This window comes from Pezoporus occidentalis, unplaced genomic scaffold (assembly GCF_034315485.1).
Source record: "Pezoporus occidentalis ecotype Australia unplaced genomic scaffold, CSIRO_AGI_Poc_V1 ctg45, whole genome shotgun sequence".
Taxonomy (NCBI): Eukaryota; Metazoa; Chordata; class Aves; order Psittaciformes; family Psittacidae; genus Pezoporus; species Pezoporus occidentalis.
Window position 1 is genome coordinate 352,199 of NW_026915780.1, and position 21,348 is coordinate 373,546.

Consider the following 21,348-nt stretch of genomic DNA (forward strand, 5'->3'; position numbering starts at 1 on the left):
CTTTCCAACCCCAGTAACCATCCTGCTGCCCTCTGCAAAACACTCACACATTCCTTCAGCTCAGACCAAAGTGTTTGAGTTGCAGAGCTGTTCCAGAACACACCGACCACCTCGTGCCTTTCACTCCATGCCCACGATTGGTGCAAGTGCAGGTCACCCCAGAGCCCGAAGTCAGCAGCCGACAGCTCTGACAGGGCAACCATTCACTGCATGGGCAAGAGAGCACTTTCCCAGCAAAGACACTCCTGAGAGAGAATTGTCTTCTCTTAACCACGCCTGTGTGATATTTAGGTGATTTTTAGTGAAACAATGGCTTGTTTGCTCTCCTCCTTCCCTAAACATGAAGCCCAGCAGGTCAGGTAACTCTTCTCATAGATATCAGAGAATCAGAGAATCAAGTAGGTTGGAAAAGACCTTTAAGATCACCAAGTCCAGCCATTCCCCAGCACTGCCTAGGCCACCACTAACCCATGGCACTGAGGGCCTCAGCTACACGGTGTGTGAACACCTGCAGCAGGGACACCGATTCCACCACCTCTCACCCTCAGGCAGTATTCCCTGCCTTCAGGGACATTCAGCTTCCAACCTCAGCTTCCGTTCTACCTTATTTTTAACCATGGAAAAATAACAGAGTCTTTTGTAAAACCAGAGACATAATTCCCACACCTTCTGAAGATTTTGGTGGCCTAGAGCCTGTTCTGACCAGGGCTGCCACAAGCATCCAACTGAGCAAACGCTGTCAGCTGCCTGCACAACATACCTGCAATACGTGACTCTCTTATGCCAGAGCCTAAACTGAACCAGAAGAGCCTGCAAATCCACAACATTGAAAGTAACTGACAGTGCTACCACAGAGATTACCAAGATTCTAAATGAGCAAATGCTTTGAGGAATGAGAAGACTCAGAGATACTGCTGGCTGCCTTGCTCACATTCACTAACTACAGAATTAGCGCAGTGATGCTAAGTGGGGAGGCCGGAAGGTTATAAAAGGCAAAAACCTGGGCCAACCCTCAGCCGTATTTCAAGACAGCGAGCTCCTAAAGCTTAGCTTGTGGACATGAATTGAACACAACTCTCCAGGTCCCTACAGAACAGGTACTTCCTGGCCTCACAGAGGAAAGCTGAAAACACAGATCTGAGGAATCCCAGCGCACACAGATCACAAATTCACATACTCTGTGCTCCTTCTGAAGGTATCACTAAACAACAATAGATGCTCAGAAGACTCTACACCTTCAGGCAATCACCACTTTAGCGTGCACCAAGGCAGAGGCAGCAGCTTGGGCAGGTTAGGTCTCACCTTTGAGGTGGCCATCACATGAGCAAACGTGTTCTTCATGCACTACCTCTGGGAGGGGGACGGAGAACAGGGAGGAAAAGAGAAGCATGGGAGGAAAGCTGACATCTGTTTCTGCTTCACAGGTGATGTCAAACACACCGACTTTGAAGTTGATGCTGTATTCACAGGAGAAGGAACATGGTGCTCCTCAGTCACGTGGTGGATGTGTTTGGTGATCCCATGTTTTAATCAGGTGATGTATTTGTTGAGCATTCAGGGACAGAGGGATGGATTTTTCAGAGGCCTTCTCTCATTCCTAAGGTACCTCACTACTAGAGCACTACCAGAGATGCTGACTTTCTACTACCTCTGTTTGCAAAAGCTTGCTGGCTTCAAGCCTTCTTGTTTATCTACATGTAATGAGAACACACCACCTATGGCTGATATCACACAGCGAAGTGTTACGAAGCCCCCAGACGAACACCATGCATTCACCCATCAGATCAAATGGAAAAAGCAGAGCAGGGAGCAGGAAAAGGTGCACTATAAATTTCGCAATGGGAAACAAGTAAGTGTCCGAGATCCAGGCTGCTCTTTCCTCCTAGGAGCCTGTTGTCAGCACTGCCTCAAGGCCGCTGCTGTTCCAGTGCTACACGACATGCCTGGGAAGGGCCCCGCCAGCCCCAGCTCTGGGGAGCACGCCAAAAGCCAGTACCTATAAATATCTGAAACCGAGCTCAGCTGAACTCCTCCTTCATTTGGTTTTACTTTTCCTTGGGGGAAGAGCAGCCAGTAAGAGTGAACTGGTACAAAGCCACCCAGTATTGGATAGTTCAGTCCATTCTAAAACAACAAGTCAGCTGTCACCCAAAGCGCAGGTGCCACGTGGACAAGACCAGAGAGCAATGAATCCAAGGAAACCAGATCAGACAAACCAACATGTCTCAGCTGCATCAACTGCGCTGTCAGCAAAAGCTTTATGGGCTGCCACACTGCAAGTTGTCATTAAAAACAGCCCTGAAAGATTGTTTTAAACATTTTTCCCTCTTTGTATTTCTTGGACAAACTCTTTAATTTAACAGCATCGGATTTTCCATATTTTTCCTGTTAATAATGTAGGATATCTGCAGATCAATGGTTTAAAAATTTTAGTATGTGACATTTGGATGTTATTTTAGTCCTCCATATGCTACTGCATTCTCAGAAACACATACAGCATCTACATCAATGAAAAAGTAGAAAAATGACTTGAATTTCCACATCACAGCCATTAAAATCCCTGACTTTAATTTACCGGAACTTCAAAACAAGCCAGCAAAAAGCTCCTTCACTGATGTGCTCTTTGTTGTCCACTCAGACACCTTTCCATCCTGTGGTTAATCTCTAGAAACATTCTACTGTGTTTGCTTTCTGTGGAGGTGGTTCTGAGCGGAGCACAAGACCTGGCTCTCGCGAGCTGCACTGACACAGCGACGTGCGCAAGCTGGGCTCCTTGGGAGGATGGAAAACACTCGCGGTCTGCGGTTTCCCTGGGTTTCAGTTCACGAAGAGTCATTTTCCATCCCTCCTCGTGAGCTGCGCTTTGCAGAGGCCTTGCACAGAGCCGCCAGGACTCAAACCCTGAACTACACAGCCTGTGGAGCAGTTGTGTGTGCGGGGTGCTGCGGGGATGGGGCTGGCGCTGCTGGAGCAGCTCTTCCCAGGAGCTCTTACCAAGTTTTATTCCACTTCCTACTGCGCTGTGAGCACGTGGAACCAGCTGTCCTGCTGCTGGCTGCGGGGAGGAAAAGGGTTCAAGGCTGCTGGACAGCCCAGTTCCTCCCAGCATGCCCAGCGCTGCCCGTCAACCCCAGCAGACTCACCACCCTTTGCTTCCTTAATTCTGGTTTTCCTTTCAAATGCACCTTTCTCTGATAGCAGCGGCACACAGGGACAGTGGACACAGCAAAACCACCGCAGCTGAGGGATGGGGTCAGGTCTACTCCAGCTCCACTATCACTGGCCCAGACCACACACTTGATAGCCACATGGGAGTGTCACTGAATCATTTGCTTCCTATTTGGGCATTCATATACACAATATTAACTGCACCAAAGACAGCCCACGTCCAGTTACACACTCTGGTGCCTGCTCTAGGATACTATTGCTGCTGCTCATTTGTTTCCCCTCCTCTTCCTGTTTTCCACAAACTATTTGGAATCGTTTCCGCAGCGCTGACCCTGCTCTGTAAACAAGTGAACATATCCCAAGTCTCCCCGATAAAGATGCAGAAATAAATAACATGATGGAGAGAAATATGCAGTGACCTAAATCAAATAAAATCAAAACAGCCAAGAAAAGACCTCTATTTATTTGTATTCACAGGAGGAGTCTTCCCAGAAGATATGGAAAAGGTTTAAACCAGGACTGGCTGAGCAAGCAGCGCTTGAACATCACGTGCTTACAGCAGTAATCAATCAAGATGCATGAAGAAAAACAAACAGATGAATCATGTGTGAAGCTGACAGACAGTGAAGAACGTGAGACTGGTTCCTGCATTCCAGGCTTCTGCAAATCCTTCAATTTGCTGTATTCTGTATCATTGCAATAGAGGTCAGAGGCTGCACTAGGCTCCTGGGTTTGACTGTAAACTACTTCGTGACTTCAGCTTCACAAAGCAGAACATCTCGACATTGTTCATTATGCCAATAAACAAGTGAGCGCAGAGCTCCATGGGAAACAAAGCTTCACATTACCTGGTAAAATTCCCGGAGCCAATTCTTCTGGAGATTTTCCGGCTGAAAAACAAAACAAAAGCAAAACATGAACAACAGGAGAAATGTATTTGAATACCAACTGGAAACAGTATTTTGTAACAATATCCCATCCCTGGCAGTGTTCAGGGCCAGGTTGGACATGGGCTTGGAGCAAGCTGCTCTAGTGGAAGGTGTCCCTGCCCCTGGCAGGGGTTGGAGCTGGAGGAGCTTTAAGGTCCCTTCCAACACAAACCAGGCTGGGGTTCTGGCTTTCCTTAGTGCATTCAAGGGGGGAGTTTTTTCCACAAATAAAGAAAATAAAGCATAGACACTGGGATATTCCTCCATGAGCACCAATGACAAACCTCTGCTTTTAGTTTCTGAGTCCCCTCTCCTCAGATTTTCCCTAAGAAGGTACATTTTGTACCTGGCTTCACAACATTCACACACATACACGATTGTCAAGTAATTAAATCAACAGCCTCGATACATATTGAAGTATGTGCTTTTAGTTGTACGTGTTCATTGCCGTACATGACCTGCTGATACCATATCTTGCAATCTGAGCTTCCAGCTACACGGATTTACTTCTAATGACTTGGCCTTGAGCAAAAACCATGCTTCTGTGAGATGCTCAAGCACATCAGAGTCAAGGATAAAGTGGGAGAAGCATCTCCAGATTGCCCCAGAAGTTACGAAAACTGAAGCAGCAAAAATACACGAAGTACAAAGTTCTGCCCTTTCAGAAACACAGCCCATCCCGGATGTGGATCTGGAGGAGATAACTGATCTGCACACATTAAATGTACAGCTACAAGAGAAACATTAGTTGAGTTCTATCTTCAACAACACTGCTTCTGGACAATTTTTACATCATAGTGGGGAATAAAACCCAAATCAGGCTTTTCTCTCAGCAGCAGGAGGAAATCCAGGATCTGTGGGAGGCAGGAAAACGTATTGAACTGAAAACCAGAGCAATGCCTCAACATCCTCCCTTTAGTAACCGTCGTGACACCAGCTGCCCGTGGCAAATAGAGAGACATGGAATTCCTGCTTTGCTCTATTTGCCATCAAGTGTGTTAATTTCAAGTAGCTGGATACAACTTTAATCATTTCTACTGACTCTCGTTGCTTGGAGAATTGCCCATAGGTGGCTGCGCAGATTTGCAAAGAGTGTAAGTAAGATTTTTCTCTCCAAACCTATGGAAGTCCTGCAGCTCCTGAGCCTACAAAGTCTACAGAAGCTGTCTGGGAGGTGAGGGACCAAAAGCACCACGTTTGTCCCTTGCTCTCTGCCACCTCCCTTCTGTTGATCACTCCTTGACGATTCCAGAATTCAGATGTTACCGGTCACAGAGGTGATGTTTGCACTCCTTAGAACAATCCCTGTCCCAGTGATGAGCTCTAGCAGTATCTCCTATGGACGCTGCTGCCGGGGCAGGGGATGGGTGAGCCTGAGCAGTGGCTCCTTGCTCCATGCCTGAAGCCAGCCGGGATGGAACCTGGCTTGAGATTTGGCTTCAGTCTGGGACAAACCATCCAGGGCTCCCACCCCTCCCCTGCCCAGCCCAGCCCCCAGCCGCAACAGGGAGGCTGCAACATGGATCAAAACTGAAGGCAGCCAGGCAGCGATAAGCAGACGCTCTCAAAATGACATCCCATTAACTGCTTATTTAGCAGCTTAACTCATTTCCTACTCATTCTGAACATACCAACAAAACCCACCGGGTAACAGTAAGGACTGTTGCTTTCATAAAGCAGCAATGACAAAACAAGCAAACCAGGATTTACAGGAGACTTCTAATGTAGAGTTACAAAGACAGCACAGGATTGACTGGTTTGGGGTTTTTCTATCACTCTACAAACCAGATCTGAAATGGGAACATGATTTTGAAAGGCCAGATTCAAACTACGAATAACACAAGGTCTTGGGGATTGCGAAATCAACATTTTCTGGTAGCTACAGAAACGCAATGAGCAAGTCCTGCGTTGGGCACAAGCAGACGTGAGCAGGGCTGTGTATCTGTTCAGAACACACAGTGGGGCCTTACTCACTAAGTAACAGGCAATTTTATGTTACAAACCCCACCCCACGCACCCCTCACTTCTCTGTTTTATTTCTACCGGTTGGAAGATGCCCTGGGGTCCATCTATGCTTTAAGAATGGCAGAAGTCAGTTAGTTCTGGAAAGTCCCTGAAGACAAACAAAGCCCACTTCAGTCTCTATTTACAGACAGGAGCTAAATGACAGGGGACATGAGATCCCAAAGAATTCAAACCTGGGCTTGGGGGAATGCACCCGAGCACAGGGCTCTGCACTGAGAGCCTCAACCAGTTTCAGACAGAATCTATGTTAAACATAAGCATAAGATTTTTATTGAGCAGGTTTTCAGCTTTTCAGTTCAAGCACAGTGCAAAGCTGTGACTAAGGGTGGCACCAGCCACTGGTGATAATGTACATTGGCTGCAGCTTTTTAAGGGAGAAGGAACTGCTACCGATCAGAATATGTGAAGTTATTTATACTCGAGGAATCCCAGGGGAGAAAATAAAGCACACCCTTGCTTTTGTTTTTAAACACTACTGCAAGTGGTAGAAGTTCCCCCATTTGCTACATGACTAAATGGAAACATGAGGTTGAACAGGAAAACCACCGGTACATCAGAGGGAAGCTGACAAGAGGGCTCCAGGCCCCCAGCCCCCAGCTCCTTGGGGCTGGGTTTGAGCAATCAGATCAAGTACTGAAGAACTGGAGCCCAAAGCGAGCAGCGACAGCAGCGCTGGACCAGCAGCCTGCGGGGGCTCCTTACAGCACAGGGACCCGAGGCCATGACCCAACTCTCCTACAAGCCCCGGCCCCCTCCCAGCACAGCACCCGAAGCCAAGGCCTGTTACCAGGAGGAGCAGTGATTCCACTCCCCAGAGGGGATGGGCGGTTGCTGGATTTTGCTTCCCGGGCTCCCAGTCCTGCTGATGTCCTGGGACACTGCCTATGGGAAGTGCCAAGGGCACACAGCTGGACTTCACAGCAATACACCACCATCAGAACACCAACTGATGTGGACTCAGACTGAAGCAGCAGGAACTGGTGAACAGGAGTGCAAACCCAGATGGTCCTAGCTCTTACACTTGGAGATGTAGTGGGCATCACTGGACCATTCTCTGTCCTGTGGCCCTGCAAGAAGAGCCACAGCAGAAAGCCAACAACACGCTCGCTCTGCCTCCACTACCCAGCCTGAGACGAGATGGGCAACACTAGTGACAGGTCCCCATGACAGCTTTGAGACACTCGGATAACAGATACGTGCAGAGAGCATCACTGTCCTGATCCATACCTCCACTGGAGGAGATACGGACACTCACAGAAGACTCAGAGCTCCCTAGAAAATTCAGCATCTCAAACCTACATGAAACAAATCTACAGCACCTACATTTTGAAGGCAGACCACGAACACGTTCCCAACCACAAGCAATGATTAAACTAAAAGTTGCTAACAGCACTCCCGTTGCCACATTGAGCTATTAAGGTATCTAACTAACCCACATATTTGTCAAAAGCAGGAGCAGCATGCAAATAGATTCTTGTGGAGGAACAGTGATTTGGAGAAACAGTTGGTTTTGTTTTTAAAGGGGCTTTCTTCTCCTCCTGCTTTGGATCCCAGCAGTCACTACCTGGCAACCACAGCAGATGTTTTCTATGGAGCTGCTGCACAACGTCACCAGGTACATCAAGAACACCAGCTCAGGATGAAAGGCCACCATCCATCCCACCAGCGGCCTGGACAGCCCACACCTGATTCCTTGTGGACAAAGCTCAGCACAGCTCCATACCCTGCCCACGTAACCCCTCCCGACAGCCACTGTGTTTTAACTGTGCTGGCACAGGCCAGCGTTCAAACAAAGAGAAGTGAATTGAGGTCAGTAAGCAGAGGTTCACCCCATTTCACAGCCTGCCTGCCTGCACAGCCCCTTAAATGATCAGCCACAGAGAACAAGGTCTTGGGGGGGACAGTTATAGAAATAACTCCAGAGTTAAGCTAAGCACAACGAGGTGAACTGAGTCACCCAGAGCTGCAGGACCTTCCCTCCTTCCTGCCTCCTCATCTGGGCAGCACAACACAGACACCAGGGCAGCGCGGTCAGGAGCACGCATGGGTGAGGGATGTCTGCATGGCACCAAGGAGCGCTGTCCATTGCCTGCCCCGGGCACGGCAGCAGGGAGCAGGGCACCGGCCATGGGCCGGCAGCTCAGTGCCCAGCTCCGAGGGGGCAGTCTCAAACCAGTTGCTTCTGTCAAGGTTGCTCTATCGCAGGTGAGAAGCGAGGGGCCGATGGATCATTGCAGCCCACAACCCAGGCTTTCTGAAGGGTGACAGCAGGAGGCAGGAGCCCAGTGAAATCCGAGTGGTGCAGAATGAAGCTTCCCCGCCTACAAATTAATTCCTTCTGGGATCCCACAGGCCATGGGAAGGTTTGAAGAAGCGGTGACAGAAGCAGAGCTCGGAGCAGCAGGAGCAGCACCGGGAGATGCCAGTCAAGTCTCTTGGCAGGTAATTTTGGGAGACAAGGCGCTAATGAGGTCGCTGGGGCTGCCAACGGACTCCTCTGCACAGGGCTGGGGTTCTGCTAAGCCCCTGCGGTGACTGTGACTCCCATCACCCACAGCTCAGGGTGACCATCACCTTGCTGGCTCTGCAGGACCCAACCCTGCCATGCTCCCGGCCGCCGTGCCCTCCTTCTCCTCCTCCTCCCATGGTGCCTCCACAGCAGGACCACATCCTTCTGTTTTTACCACTCTGGTCAAACCCTGTAACCCAGCCCCCTGCCTCAAGCTCCTCCCCAGTGACCTCCCAATAAACGAGATCACTTTAAGTTATGAAGGACTGGAGATAACAACCAAGTGGAACAATAATTCATCTTCCTCTTATTTTTCCATCTAAGAATAGACACATTATATTTCATGTCTTCCAGACTCCTTGGCCTTCTTCCCATCCGTTCCCTCCACACTCTGTCCTTCATTAAATTATCTCATTCTTTTCATAATGTAACTGGAATTAATCTTTTCTTTGTCCTCGTCAATGCTAAATCCTTTTATGAGCATTCACCGATGAACCGATTTCTGCCCATTCACATTCTCCTGAGCACCAAGGGCTTCTTCCTTCACCACCCTGCCCTCACAGCCAGGTCCCCTGCGCACATCCCTGTGCTGGCGGGCACTGAGCCTGTTCCGTGCTGCTCTGTTAGAACCCTGCTGGAAATGAGACCTGAGCTGAGCAGACGGGCACCGGGCACCTCGCACCTCACACACACAGAACCTTGGGAAGTTCTTCGGGCTGCGCTCAGCATGGGTCAGAACCACAGAGTCGCAGGATGGTTTGTGTTGGAACTGGATGAGCTTTAAGGTCCCTTCCAAGCCCTGCCACGGGCAGGGACCCCTTCCACTAGAGCAGCTTGCTCCAAGCCCCTGTGTCCAACCTGGCCTTGAGCACTGCCAGGGATGGGGCAGCCACAGCTTCTCTGGGCACCCTGTGCCAGCGCCTCAGCACCCTCACAGGGAAGAGCTTTGTCCAGAAACAGCCCATAGGAGGCCACGGAGCTGCTGCGAGGGCTGGAGCAGCTCTGCTCTGGAGCCAGGCTGAGAGAGCTGGGCTGGGGCAGCCTGGAGAAGAGAAGGCTCCTGAAGGGGAGACCTGAGAGCAGCTCCAGTGCCTGAAGGGGCTGCAGGAAAGCTGGAGAGGGGCTTGGGACAAGGGATGTAGGGACAGGCCAAGGGGAATGGCTTTAACCTGCCCAAGGGGAGACTGAGATGAGCTCTTAGGCAGAAGCTCTTCCCTGTGAGGGTGCTGAGGCGCTGGCACAGGGTGCCCAGAGAAGCTGTGGCTGCCCCATCCCTGGCAGTGCTCAAGGCCAGGTTGGACACAGGGGCTTGGAGCAGCCTGCTCTAGTGGAAGGGGTCCCTGCCCGTGGCAGGGGTTGGAGCTGGAGGAGCTTTGAGGTCCCTTCCAACACAAAGCAGGCTGGGTTCTGTAATGATTCCACAGCCAGGAACAGAGAATTTCTATTCAGAAGGGGCTACAGGAAAGCTGGAGAGGGGCTTGGGACAAGGGCCTGTAGGGACAAGCCAAGGGGAATGGCTTTAACCTGCCCAAGGGGAGACTGAGATGAGCTCTTAGGAACTATCCCAAGGCCTTGAGGAGCACAGGTCTGGTTTCACTCTACCATCCCATCCAAAGCACACATCTTGACTCAACAGAGCCACAAATAGACACTCTCCTCCCGAAATAAGCATGACTTGCTTCCAGACTGCGGAGCCACGTGGGGTCCATGTTAAAATAACAGCACACGCGTCCCACTGCTCCCTTCAATTAAAAGCAATTTTCCTGGAATTCCAAATCCCACTAAAACCGTCTCTTTTCATGTCAAGTTTCCATATGAAGTCTATTTATGTCACACTGGTTACTGTACTGGTCAGGCTTATAAGGAAACATAGTTGTCCTGTGAACACATGGCTGCCACATGAGTCAGTAATATCCCCAAAACAAGTGTCTTTTCAAACTGAGCACACAAGCAGCCTCTCTTCTCCCCGGTGTTTCCATTCCTTACCAAATTACACCCAATAGCCAAGAGAAAGCTTTAAGCCTGTTGCAAAAATATGTTCAGAGAGGGAAGAAACCTTTGTAAAAAAAGGAAAAACCTGTATTTAGGGTAAGAGGCCTCCAGTCCGGAGGAACAAAGAAAAGAACAAAATGAAACCAAATTAACAGCCCAGAAAATTTCTCTTTAGTTTTGTTCAGAGGGAAATGGAGCAAAGTGGATGAATTATAGAGAGCCCGTTCTATTTGGTGAGCTTTATTTTTAGCAAAGAACAGGCTCATTTTCTAAGCTAAAAGATTCTTGACTCGCTTCGGGAACACTCACTGGCTCCACAGGGGACACCGAGGGGCCCTGCCGCTGGGCTCTGCACACCCACTTGTGCCGAGGGTACAACCAGACAACGTTTCTGTATGCCCGACTCAAACAGAGCAAGAGCCCCAAGAAGGACCCGCAGCCCCGAGCTCCAGGGGGTTCTTGGTGCTGCAGAGCAACACGTGGGCGCTGCTGAAGCCACTGCACCCCCAGGCAGTACCCAGAGCCCTGTTAACCTGCCCCCTTCAATCTACACCCAGAGGGGCTATGAAACAGAGCTGCTTCCCTCCTCTGCTACACTTGGTTTTCTCCTTATTACCCAGCTCCAGCAGAGACGGCAGCAGGAACGCCCAGAGCCTCGGCTTCTGCCAAGCACCGCCGCAAGCCGACAGAAACCCCCGAAGCATCCACCAGCCGTGCCGCAGGTCTGTGTTTCCTTAGAGCTGGAGGTGCTGCAAACCACGCTGTGCGCCTGAGAACTCAGCACCTCCAGGAGCAACAGCAACGGCCTGCACCGGGACTGTGAGAGGCACCAAGAAACAGCCCTTCCCAGGCAGGGATGGGGCAGCCAAAACCCAGGGGTGCGCTCCTCAACGCAGGAAACGCAGCCTGAACCAACTCACAGCAAAGGGAAACTTCTTACAGAGCAAATTAACTGTCCTGGCTGCATCGCAGGGAAACAGCAGGAGTGATGTAATAGAACTGAAAGTGATGAAGCAATGATCAAGTGCCTGCCTCTTCAAAGGAGCTGGATGTAAAACCATACGTACTGCAAACAGTTAACACCAAGACCAGAATCAGTCTCGCCTCTAACAACACAAGATGGGGAAAGGGAAAGAGCCACCTGCCTTTAACTCCTAAAAAGTACCAGCAGCATGTGCTGACAGGGCTCCTGTCTGAACAAGAGCCTCCAAAGCCCTGAAGACCCCAGTGACTGAACCCAGCCTGCTATGAGAAGAACCTAAAGCAAGCAGATCAAACAGAACCCCACACAAGGGTTGACAAACACCGGCTTCTGAACAGCCAAGTCAGCAACATGAGCCCCGGGATGCCAGGGGAGGTTGTGGGGACTCTTGTGTAGGGTGTGGGTCAATACATCCACAAGCAGAGAGGGCAGTGACTGCAGGCAATCTGCCATTCATAACAACAGTTAAATCTCAGGAAAAGGCTCAGGCATCACGTACAACACACAGGTTTGTAACACAGCATTTGTGACTCCCAAGCACAAAGATGAAAACTGCACCCACTGTATCGCAGCAACGCAGCTTCAGAGCGGGCACAGCACAAGGTCAGAACAGCCCTTCTGGCCAGCCTGCCCCTCACTCAACTTGTGGCTCACCATCAGTGCCATCCATGCTCCTAAAAGTCACACAAATCAGGAGAAGCCCATGACCTGGATATGCTATTACTTAGCATGACTCCGGTTCAACAACTCATTTCAGACATGTTGAGTGTTAATATCTTAGAATCACAGAACCCCAGCCTGGTTTGTGTTGAAAGGGATCCTAAAGCTCCTCCAGCTCCAACCCCTGCCACGGGCAGGGACACCTTCCACTAGAGCAGCTTGCTTCAAGCCCTGTCCAACCTGGCCTTGAACACTCACAGGGATGGGGGTGTTTTGTCTGTCCCAAGTCTATTGCTGGCTTAGCTAACCCAGTGCCAGGGAACAGAAGAAAAAGACTTCTCTCAACAGTAATGAAGCTCAGCTCTCAATTAAAAGATTCCCATGCTACAATGAATTGAAGATACACATTCTTTCATAGCTATTTTTAGTAAACTAACAGGTTCTTAAGGATTACATTACACTGAGACAGAGCAACGAGACTTTCAGACTTCCAGAACTGTTTGTGTAGAAAATAATACAGTAAATCTGACGGCAAGAAGAACAGGGTTACGCATAACCCTGAATAAAGAGAGCCATGAATCCCAACTATCCTGACCCTAGTGAGCTCCCAACCTGTTCCAAATGTAACCTCTATCATCTTATTTGAAGATTAAAGGCTCCGGGTATTTGAATAACCAGCACGTTAAGAGTATTAACAGCAAGAGTTAATCCAACACCCAGTATTAGCAGCACCACAAAATCTATAATCGTTAGCAAACAGCAGGGATTAACCACATTAATACACTCAGGTTTCCAGTGACTTGTGTCCCGAGTTTGGAAAGGCAGGAAGAAAACAGGCATTATGCTGAAAGAGAGAATAAAATTAATCTGCTCCTGCTCATGGATAGATAGAATAGAGCTCTGGCAATAGTCACCACCACCACGGTCTATCTTGTGGGGTTCCTTTGTTTGTTTGCTTTAAGTTAATCTTGAAACCCTCCTCCTGGGTTGACTATGGGGATAATGTTGTCTGTAACAATGTACACGGTCTGTACATGTACAAATGTACACGGTCTGAAAACACTTATTGTTTGGATGCAGTTCCAGAGCTGAAATCCACCCCACACTCGGGAGCCCTCCTCTCAGACGCCACAAGGAAAACCTGGGAGCTGATAAGCTATGAAAAATTACCTGAGCAAGAATATCCCCACACCCACCAACAGCGAAACCGGAACGTGTTTGTTCATCCCAGGCACTTGAGGGTGTTTCCTGCAAAGCCCTGTTCCAGACAGGAGCGGCACTGTCCTGAGTCATGTCTCCCATGGCAGGAGATGGGCACAGAATCACCACACAATCAACTTGTGAGCAATTGGTCATCACGGAATGGAACCTGGATCTGCCCACTGCAAGAAGCCTCTACTGACCTCAAAGGAGCAAAGCAAGCGGAGATCTGCCCAGCAAGGTAAGCAAGAGAACTTACACATGAATTGATAGAAGAGAGAACATCCCTGTCAGCCTCCAAGAGCGTGATACAGAATTTGGCTCTCCGAGCCAAGTGAGAGTGAGACGTGTTGAGAGTTGTGTATCTGCCCTGTAGCTGCTGCTGCTAGCACATCATTTAAGTTTTCCTATATCCAAGCTGATGCAGACATAGTTAAAAACTCAGGCAGTTTCCAGTTGCAGAACTCATGAGGCCTCAGACACAGCAGTGAAAGCAGCCACGAAAGCCGACCATCAGAACAGTTCTTTCTGCAGGCTGGGCTTTATGGAGGTGTGAAAATACCCAACATGTTCAGTTAACCCCGTTGGCTGTGGCAGGGGCAGCCCTTTTCACAGATACTCCAGGAGTAACCGCAGAGTAGGAGGCCGGGATAAAACATTGTCTTAAATGAATAAGGTAGACAGTGTTCGGGGGGGGGGGGGGGTGGACAGTAGATGCTCACTTTCATGAACTAAAGCTCGGGAGCTAAAGCGCATGAGCTCCAAGCACTGCTGTACAGCAGTGTCTATCAACCGCTCTGAGCAACGCATGCTCTTTCCTCAAGAAGAAACCCACATTTATGAGCTAAACCTTTTGACCGGGCACTGCCCTGCCAGGGATGAAAGTCCAAGGTTTTCCTAGAACCAGTTCCAGGACTAACACACCCGTGAGGTGGAGGCTGTCAGAGTGCTGGCTCCAACACAGCCTATGAGATCTTCCAAGCCAAAATACCATAGCCCTAAGAGTGGCTGCCAACTGCCTGCCAAGTGAGGCATGGGGATGCCAAGGTGCACTTCATGACACTAAAAAAAACCTGTAGTGACCTAATGTGAGTATCTGATAGCAGAGGAGGCCATGCAAAAGCTGTTTACATCCTATTCCAGCAGTAAAGCACTGAGGGAGATACCAGAAGTTCATTTCAACTTGCTCTAGAGCGGGCTTTCAGTTTTTTCTCCTTTCTGCACACGTTTCCCTAACAAGTGCATCTTCGATCCATGGCCCAACAATCCACAGAGGTGATTCGCAGCTTTCTGCAGAGCCACCACAAGGAAAAGCCAACCTTGTCTTGGCGATGCCTGAGGGAGCCCAGCAGAGGAGCTTCCCCTGGCCCCTCACAGCACCAGCTGCTCCCAGGCAAGGAGCCGCAGCAGCATGGTCAGTGTGAGCTGCACTGGATGTGATCCCGCACCATGAGCGATGCCTGCCTCACGCTGAGCTGCCTGAGCAGGGATTATGGAATCCCAGCCAGAAAACCCCAAACAACTTCCCTGCAAAAAGGAAAGCTTTCATTAGCTTTGAAGGAGAAAAGTAAAGGACAACCCACACTGCTCTCAGCCAGCCAGCTGTAAGTAAACACATCCATCAGTCTCTACACAAAGTTAACATGAGCATCATCAGGAATTCTACCTTCGTAAGGAGTTTAGAGCCCTAAAAAAACAAGCAAAAGGGCAAACATTAATTATGAAGCTGACTGTGTTATACACAACATCACAATATGTGGTCTGTGATGCCATTCAGGAGGTGCTGTGGAGCGGGGCAGGTCAGGAACTCACAGAGCCCCTGCAGCCAAGCTCTAAGAGGAATTCCACCTCCTTGAGCACAAGCCCAGCCCCAAGGATCACCTACACAGAGTGCCCTGCAGAAACAGAACAGGGGCTGCTCCTCCAGCAATGTTTGTCTCAAGAACTTGTCAGAAGTGGAACAGAACAAATGCTCTTAATACAACTGTGGGAGGTTCAGGTTAAACAGCAGGGTACTGCGCTTCGGTCTGGTTTTAAGGATTTCAGTTTACCGAGATGGGCCAGCACATGAATCAGGGGAGCAGGAACACTGTGTACAGAACGCGTTACTGGGATATTCCATGCTTTAATCACGCTCCCCAGATCAGGCCGTGACGCAAGAGGCGGCAGCTGGGAATGCCGCAGCCCCGCTCCAAGCAGCGAGCGCACAACGGAGGCTGCCCCTCGGCACTAGTGCACAGCACAGCCGCAGCACACCCCGCATCGCACCGGGACCTCAATCACACACGTGAGCACGCTCCTGCCCTTGCACTGGTGAACTGGCAGTTGGCAGTTCCCGTGTGCACTACTGAATGGAGCAACAGCCCTGCGCTGAAGAGCTCACATTTGGGTTTTTTCTTCAGAACCTCTAAAGGAGCAATCAGAGATCAGAAAACCCCAACTAAAACCAAGACGTCGTCAGTGCAGCAGCTGCTCCACCATCCCAGCACAAGGAACAGCACGAGTGTAATGAGACCTTAGAGCAGCTCCAGTGCCTAAAGGGGCTGCAGGAAAGCTGGAGAGGGGTTTGGGACAAGGGATGTAGGGACAGGCCAAGGGCAATGGCTTTAACCTGCCCGAGGGGAGACTGAGATGAGCTCTTAGGCAGAAGCTCTTCCCTGTGAGGGTGCTGAGGCACTGGCACAGGGTGCCCAGAGAAGCTGTGGCTGCCCCATCCCTGGCAGTGCTCAAGGCCAGGTTGGACACAGGGGCTTGGAGCAAGCTGCTCTAGTGGAAGGGGTCCCTGCCCGTGGCAGCGGTTGGGGCTGGAGGAGATTTAAGGTCCCTTCCAACACAAACGAGTCAGATTCCATGAAATGTACAATTCTCATGTGCCTCTGACTCAGTAACTGGGAGCAGTCACCAGGAGGTACGTGCTCGTGGGAGACCCGGAGAGGGGAGATGCTCTTTGAGGAAACAGCAGAGGCAGGCTTTCCCCTCGTGCACTGCGGTGTGTGACCACCTCCATGTGCCAGCCGTGCGCTCTGTTTGCGGCTCTGCCTTTCCCCCAGCCCTGCCTCCTGCACCCCAGTACCACTGAGAGGGGAGGAACGGTACGTGCCTGGGTGGCTTCGTTCCTGCTGGACACCAGCAACCCCGGCAGAGCCCATCGGGGCCGGCAGCTGCCTCCCCTCCTGCCCTGCTGGAGGAAGGAGGTGGCTTTGATCCTACTACAACCCAAGAGCTTCCCTATGGTTGTGAGAGCCTTGGGCACCGCAGGGCTCCTCACCCTCGGCACAGCCACACGGCTGCAGCACCTGCCCCCTCAAACTCACAGAACTCGGGGTTGGAAGGACCTTAAATATCATCCATGTTCGCCCACGCCAGGGCAGCTCGGCCCTTCAGGACTCCATCCTGACAGACAGGCTATTTTTAGAGCCTCTAATACGGGAGAGGAAAACAGATCGCATCCACCAGGGAACACATCTGCTGCTCCTGGAGCTCCTCTTACCCGCCAGTGCGCTCTGTACCGACAAAGCTGAGCTCTGCTCCTCGGCAGAGGGACTGTACAGCGTTTTCCCTGCTCTACATGGCACAAAGCAGTGTTAGGAGGGTGCTACCCTCAGCACACGCACCCCACACCAGGGACTAAACCCACACAGTGAAGTTACTTTAGTCCTGCACAAGTGTGCCCCAAAACGCGTGTCTGAAATGGTTGTGTTCCCCCCTCCTGAGAGAAGGGCCGATGTGAGCCACAGCAACGTGTCAACAAGTACAGAAGAGGTGGTTACAGGGGAGAGATACTCCTGTGTACTGGTGCAGACTGCCCAGGGTTTTCATTTCACCTTTTTCACCATGAGTTCAAAGTAAACTCAGCTCATGTGGGTGAGTTTCCACAGGAAATCCTGCCCTTCGTTCACTCTTATCCCTATAGAGAACCGTTTCCTTTCGCTTGAAAGGCAACTGCCTTGAGTCCTGTGCCACAGCGAATGCTTCGTAGCACTAAATATAGATTCTCAAGGAAGGAAACATCAGGCAGACAACAAAAGCGAGGAACGTCAGCGTGCTCCGTGTCCGATGTGCAGGCTCTCTGCAGGCGCACCCGGCACAGAGCACACGCTCGGTGAACTCACACTGCGGAGTCCTCGACAGCACACAGCGCTCCTGGGCTGCAGGAAAGCAGCCGTCACTTGAAATAAGTCCTGAAAGAGCCCAAAGCAGAGCTCAGAAACACACCCTGGGAGCACCTCGCGTGACCCCCTGCCTGCTCCTCCTCGTGTTAGGGCACTGACAAACTGCTGACACTTTAAGACCGCAGGCAGTGCAGCTCTGTAAGCCTGCACCCCTGTTGGCTTGGGAAGTGCCCCACACTGCACAGAACACCAGCATCAGTAACTGGTGTCCTCTTCTCTGCACATCTCCATCCCCAGAGCACGCACAAGTCACTTGTGAAAGAGAAACCTTGTCCATAGCAAACCATGCTCAACACAAGCAGTTTGTGTGACCAGCTCCATGGGTGACCCCACAGCATCGACAGTGCCACTGAACTTCAGTTCTGCCATTAAAATACCACACTGGCCCACGCCACACAGGACAGATGAGCAGACGCTAAACTGGAAGCTTCTGCATCTGTGTGGTTATCTCCCATCAAATGCCTGGCTGGGAAAGGAGCTTGCCCCAGAGCTCACCATGGAGCTCACCCATGTACAGCTCCTGTGCTGGGGCTGCAGCTTCCCAGTGGGTACCATGGTCCAAGCGATGCTCTGGCTCCCGCTTCGCACATCACCACTGCCCTCCCTAGAACACCCTCCTCCCTTCTAGCGGCAGAGACATCTCCTCTTGCACAAGCTTCTAGCCCATCCCTGCACAGACACCACTTATGCTCCCAGTCACCTGCCCCAAGATCCCCCAACAACAAAAACAAAGAGAAAAGAACACGTCTCCTTAGACTCAAATTGAAGATCATCACTTTCACCCAAAGAAGGCCAGTAAAAGTTATCTGCATACAATCAGAGCAAAGCAAAGCTCCATTTGTTCCCTGGTGTCCCCCCCGTACACAGTTAAAATCAGACACTTTCACAGTTGCAAACTGACAGGTCAGTGCAGGAGGCAATATTCCCACCATAGGCCTCCTCCTGGACAGCAGCAGGCTCACCACAACTGCTCTCACCCTGACCCTGCTGGCTCTGATGCCATGCTCCAAAGGCCATGTTCTCCTCCTGTCTTACAGGCTGTCATCGTATTTTCCTTTTTAAAAATATTAAATATTGGCACATATTTATCCAATTTCCATTTGTCTCCCATTAAACTCTTCAAGAACCATTACATTAAACTGGAGTTTAGCAGGACAAAGTACATCTCATTTTTGCCCTCAGATTCATTATGGATACAACAGACATTATACCTTTGCTACTGCCACCACCAGAGGGAAGTACCAAAGCTTCCATCACTCTCAGGAGCACACACAGTCTCAGCACCACCTGAATAAAGGTTTCATTTAATTCATTATCAGCCAACTTTTCAAAGAGCGATGATCAAGCTGAGAGTGCGTTCGCAGTGTGGACACATTCATCAACAAATCCGGTTATTTTCAGACAAGTGTGACAGCAGGTAATGGTCTGAAGGGTATTTAATACCTGCAGTGCTTGCAAAACCCTCCTGGCTGCAAAAGGGCTACTGAAACCCAAACCAGCACTCCACAAAAACTGTCGGTGCTGGATCACACCCCCTGCACTTCCACAGCTTTCTGACTCCATTTCCCAGAGTTTTCCATTCTTAAGGCAAGGAGCTTTTTGACTGGAACTGACCCAAGGCAGTGACAGGTGATAACACCAGCTAATGATGTGCTATTTGTGCCATTTCCAATCGAGCTCTGCAAAGCAAACCCTGGAAATGGAGCTAGAGCTTTCCCGTTTCTCCAGCTGACCTCACACATGCTCTGCAGAACCAGGGTCCAAGTCACCTTTCCCAGAGCCCACAGATGATAGGAAGGAGGACATCAACCAACAAACAGAAATTAAACCCCATGTTCACAACATACCTGCTGGCGTTAACTGACCAAGTTACAAGTGCTCTGTAACGTGTAAGTCAGAAAGCAAACCATAGAATCCTACCATGGAATGGTTTGCGTTTGTCTGACCGCCACACAGTACAGGGCAGGCAGGGAGAAGGCTGCTTCTAGGATAGAAAAACCTTTCTGCGAGTAGAGCCAACTTCTGGGACACTGAAGCAGCAAGGCATGGAACAGACAAAGTCCTTATTCCATACCCCCTGTGTTGCTCACATAACCCTCCTAGCTGTGGAATCCAGATACTACCAACTGCACGCAGAGGTGCTGCAGTGTATTCACAGGGATGACAGACACTTCTTTCAGACCAATGGACCAGAAAAACTGGAGGATTTTTTCCTCAATCTCCTTTTTTTTTTGTTAATCTCTTACTGTTAAGATCCCTTTGACATGTGTGTAATGTTATACGCACTGATTCCACGTATATGAAATCATAGAGGGTAGAAAAGGACAGTAAACTGGGTAAGGAGTAAGGCGCAGAAGTTACAGCTCCATGCTGGGGCAATGAGGAGCTTGGCTACTAGTGAAGCAGGCGGTGAGCAAGTTCTGCCACCCCACGTACTGTCCCGGACACCGCTCCCAGGGTGCGTGTGATGGGCTTCCCTCCGAGCTGATCACATCCTCCACCCGCCTCTGCTTGGGCTCAGGTTCTCATGTCACCTCTCCCAGGTAAACACTCGGCAGCTTCACCTCCACCAGTGGCTCCCCCAGCAGCACATCACCTCAGTGCACCCCCCCACGGGGAATCCTGAACTGCAATCCTGAGTGCCAGCCCTAGACCATACCCCACTATAAAGACAGCCTATGCCCAGCGAATTCTGATATATGAATATGTACGCAAACACATATATCATGTTTAATGATATGTGAACTATAAAATGTGAGACTGGAGGGAGATGAGCAGGGCGCAGGGCAGCACAGAAGGCTGCTCTCTGCAGCACAGGGGCTGTTCCACTCTTGTCGGATTTTTACAGTGCCTCCTTGGAAGATCTTCAGAACCTTTTGCAGGTTTTTACAAGGTTTCCCTTAAGAGGCATCCTGGGACAGAACAAAAACCTATCTCCCGGCGCATCCAGTGAGCGAGCAATTGAGACAGGAAAACTGCGGCCAAAACAAACAGTGAAATCCAACCAGGAGCCAACCTCCTGCTATTGCTTGCCAAAAATTGCCTTAGGAAGGCTGCAGAAAGCAAGGGAATTTTACATTAAGCCAGGCAGCTTATTCTCAAAATAATATAACGTAACATAGAAGAAGAGGAAAGAGAAGGAGTGAAACTGTCTGTGACAGACTGGGAAGATTATCTGAAAAGATGCTGTGTGAGGCAAGATCGCATTCATCACAGATAGGGAAAAGTGTTTTACAGTCATCAGGAGGCAAAGCAACCACCTGAACAAGAGTCAGGCAGCAGGAAGGACCATCAGCCTACACTGCATGCAAAGTGCTGGCAAGGCTGGGGCTGAGCCCAAACAGCACTGTCCACATTAGTGCAGAAAGAACTGCTCATGTGCGACTCCACGAGATTCAGCAGCTCCTGGGGAAGATGCTGTTGGTAGAAAGCTTCTCGGATGCAAGAATAACAAGGTCTGTATCTAGGCTGAGCTATATACAGACCCACAGATACAAGAGCAAAAAACTTACATGCAAAAGAACTAGAAATGTTTCCAAATCACAACAAGCAGAACCTCTGCTCGGATATTCCCACACGCACCCGCAAAAGAAGGGGCCCATGGCACACCAGCTACAAGATTCAGTGCTGTAAGGAAGCCTGCTCTCACTCCAGAGTTTCTTGCCTGTTTCTGTAAGGAGCTGTAGCCTCCCAAGACCACTCCTGCCAGAC

The 21,348-nt window shown here is 50.2% G+C and overlaps 1 protein-coding gene across 2 annotated transcripts in view; it reads right to left on the reverse strand.

Moving 5' to 3' along the window:
* Positions 1 to 21,348, reverse strand: part of INPP5A (inositol polyphosphate-5-phosphatase A) — a 209,222-nt gene that overhangs the window by 155,260 nt on the left and 32,614 nt on the right. The window contains exons 1-2 of one of the 2 annotated variants that reach the window (XM_062635161.1): positions 8,697 to 8,783; positions 4,017 to 4,058 (exon numbers count right to left, since the gene is read on the reverse strand). In XM_062635161.1, the coding sequence (XP_062491145.1) occupies positions 4,017 to 4,058; positions 8,697 to 8,768 (114 nt within the window). In that variant the 5' untranslated portion in view covers positions 8,769 to 8,783. Of the gene's footprint in view, positions 1 to 4,016; positions 4,059 to 8,696; positions 8,784 to 21,348 lie in introns of those variants that run through there. The other variant, XM_062635162.1, reaches the window with a different exon arrangement.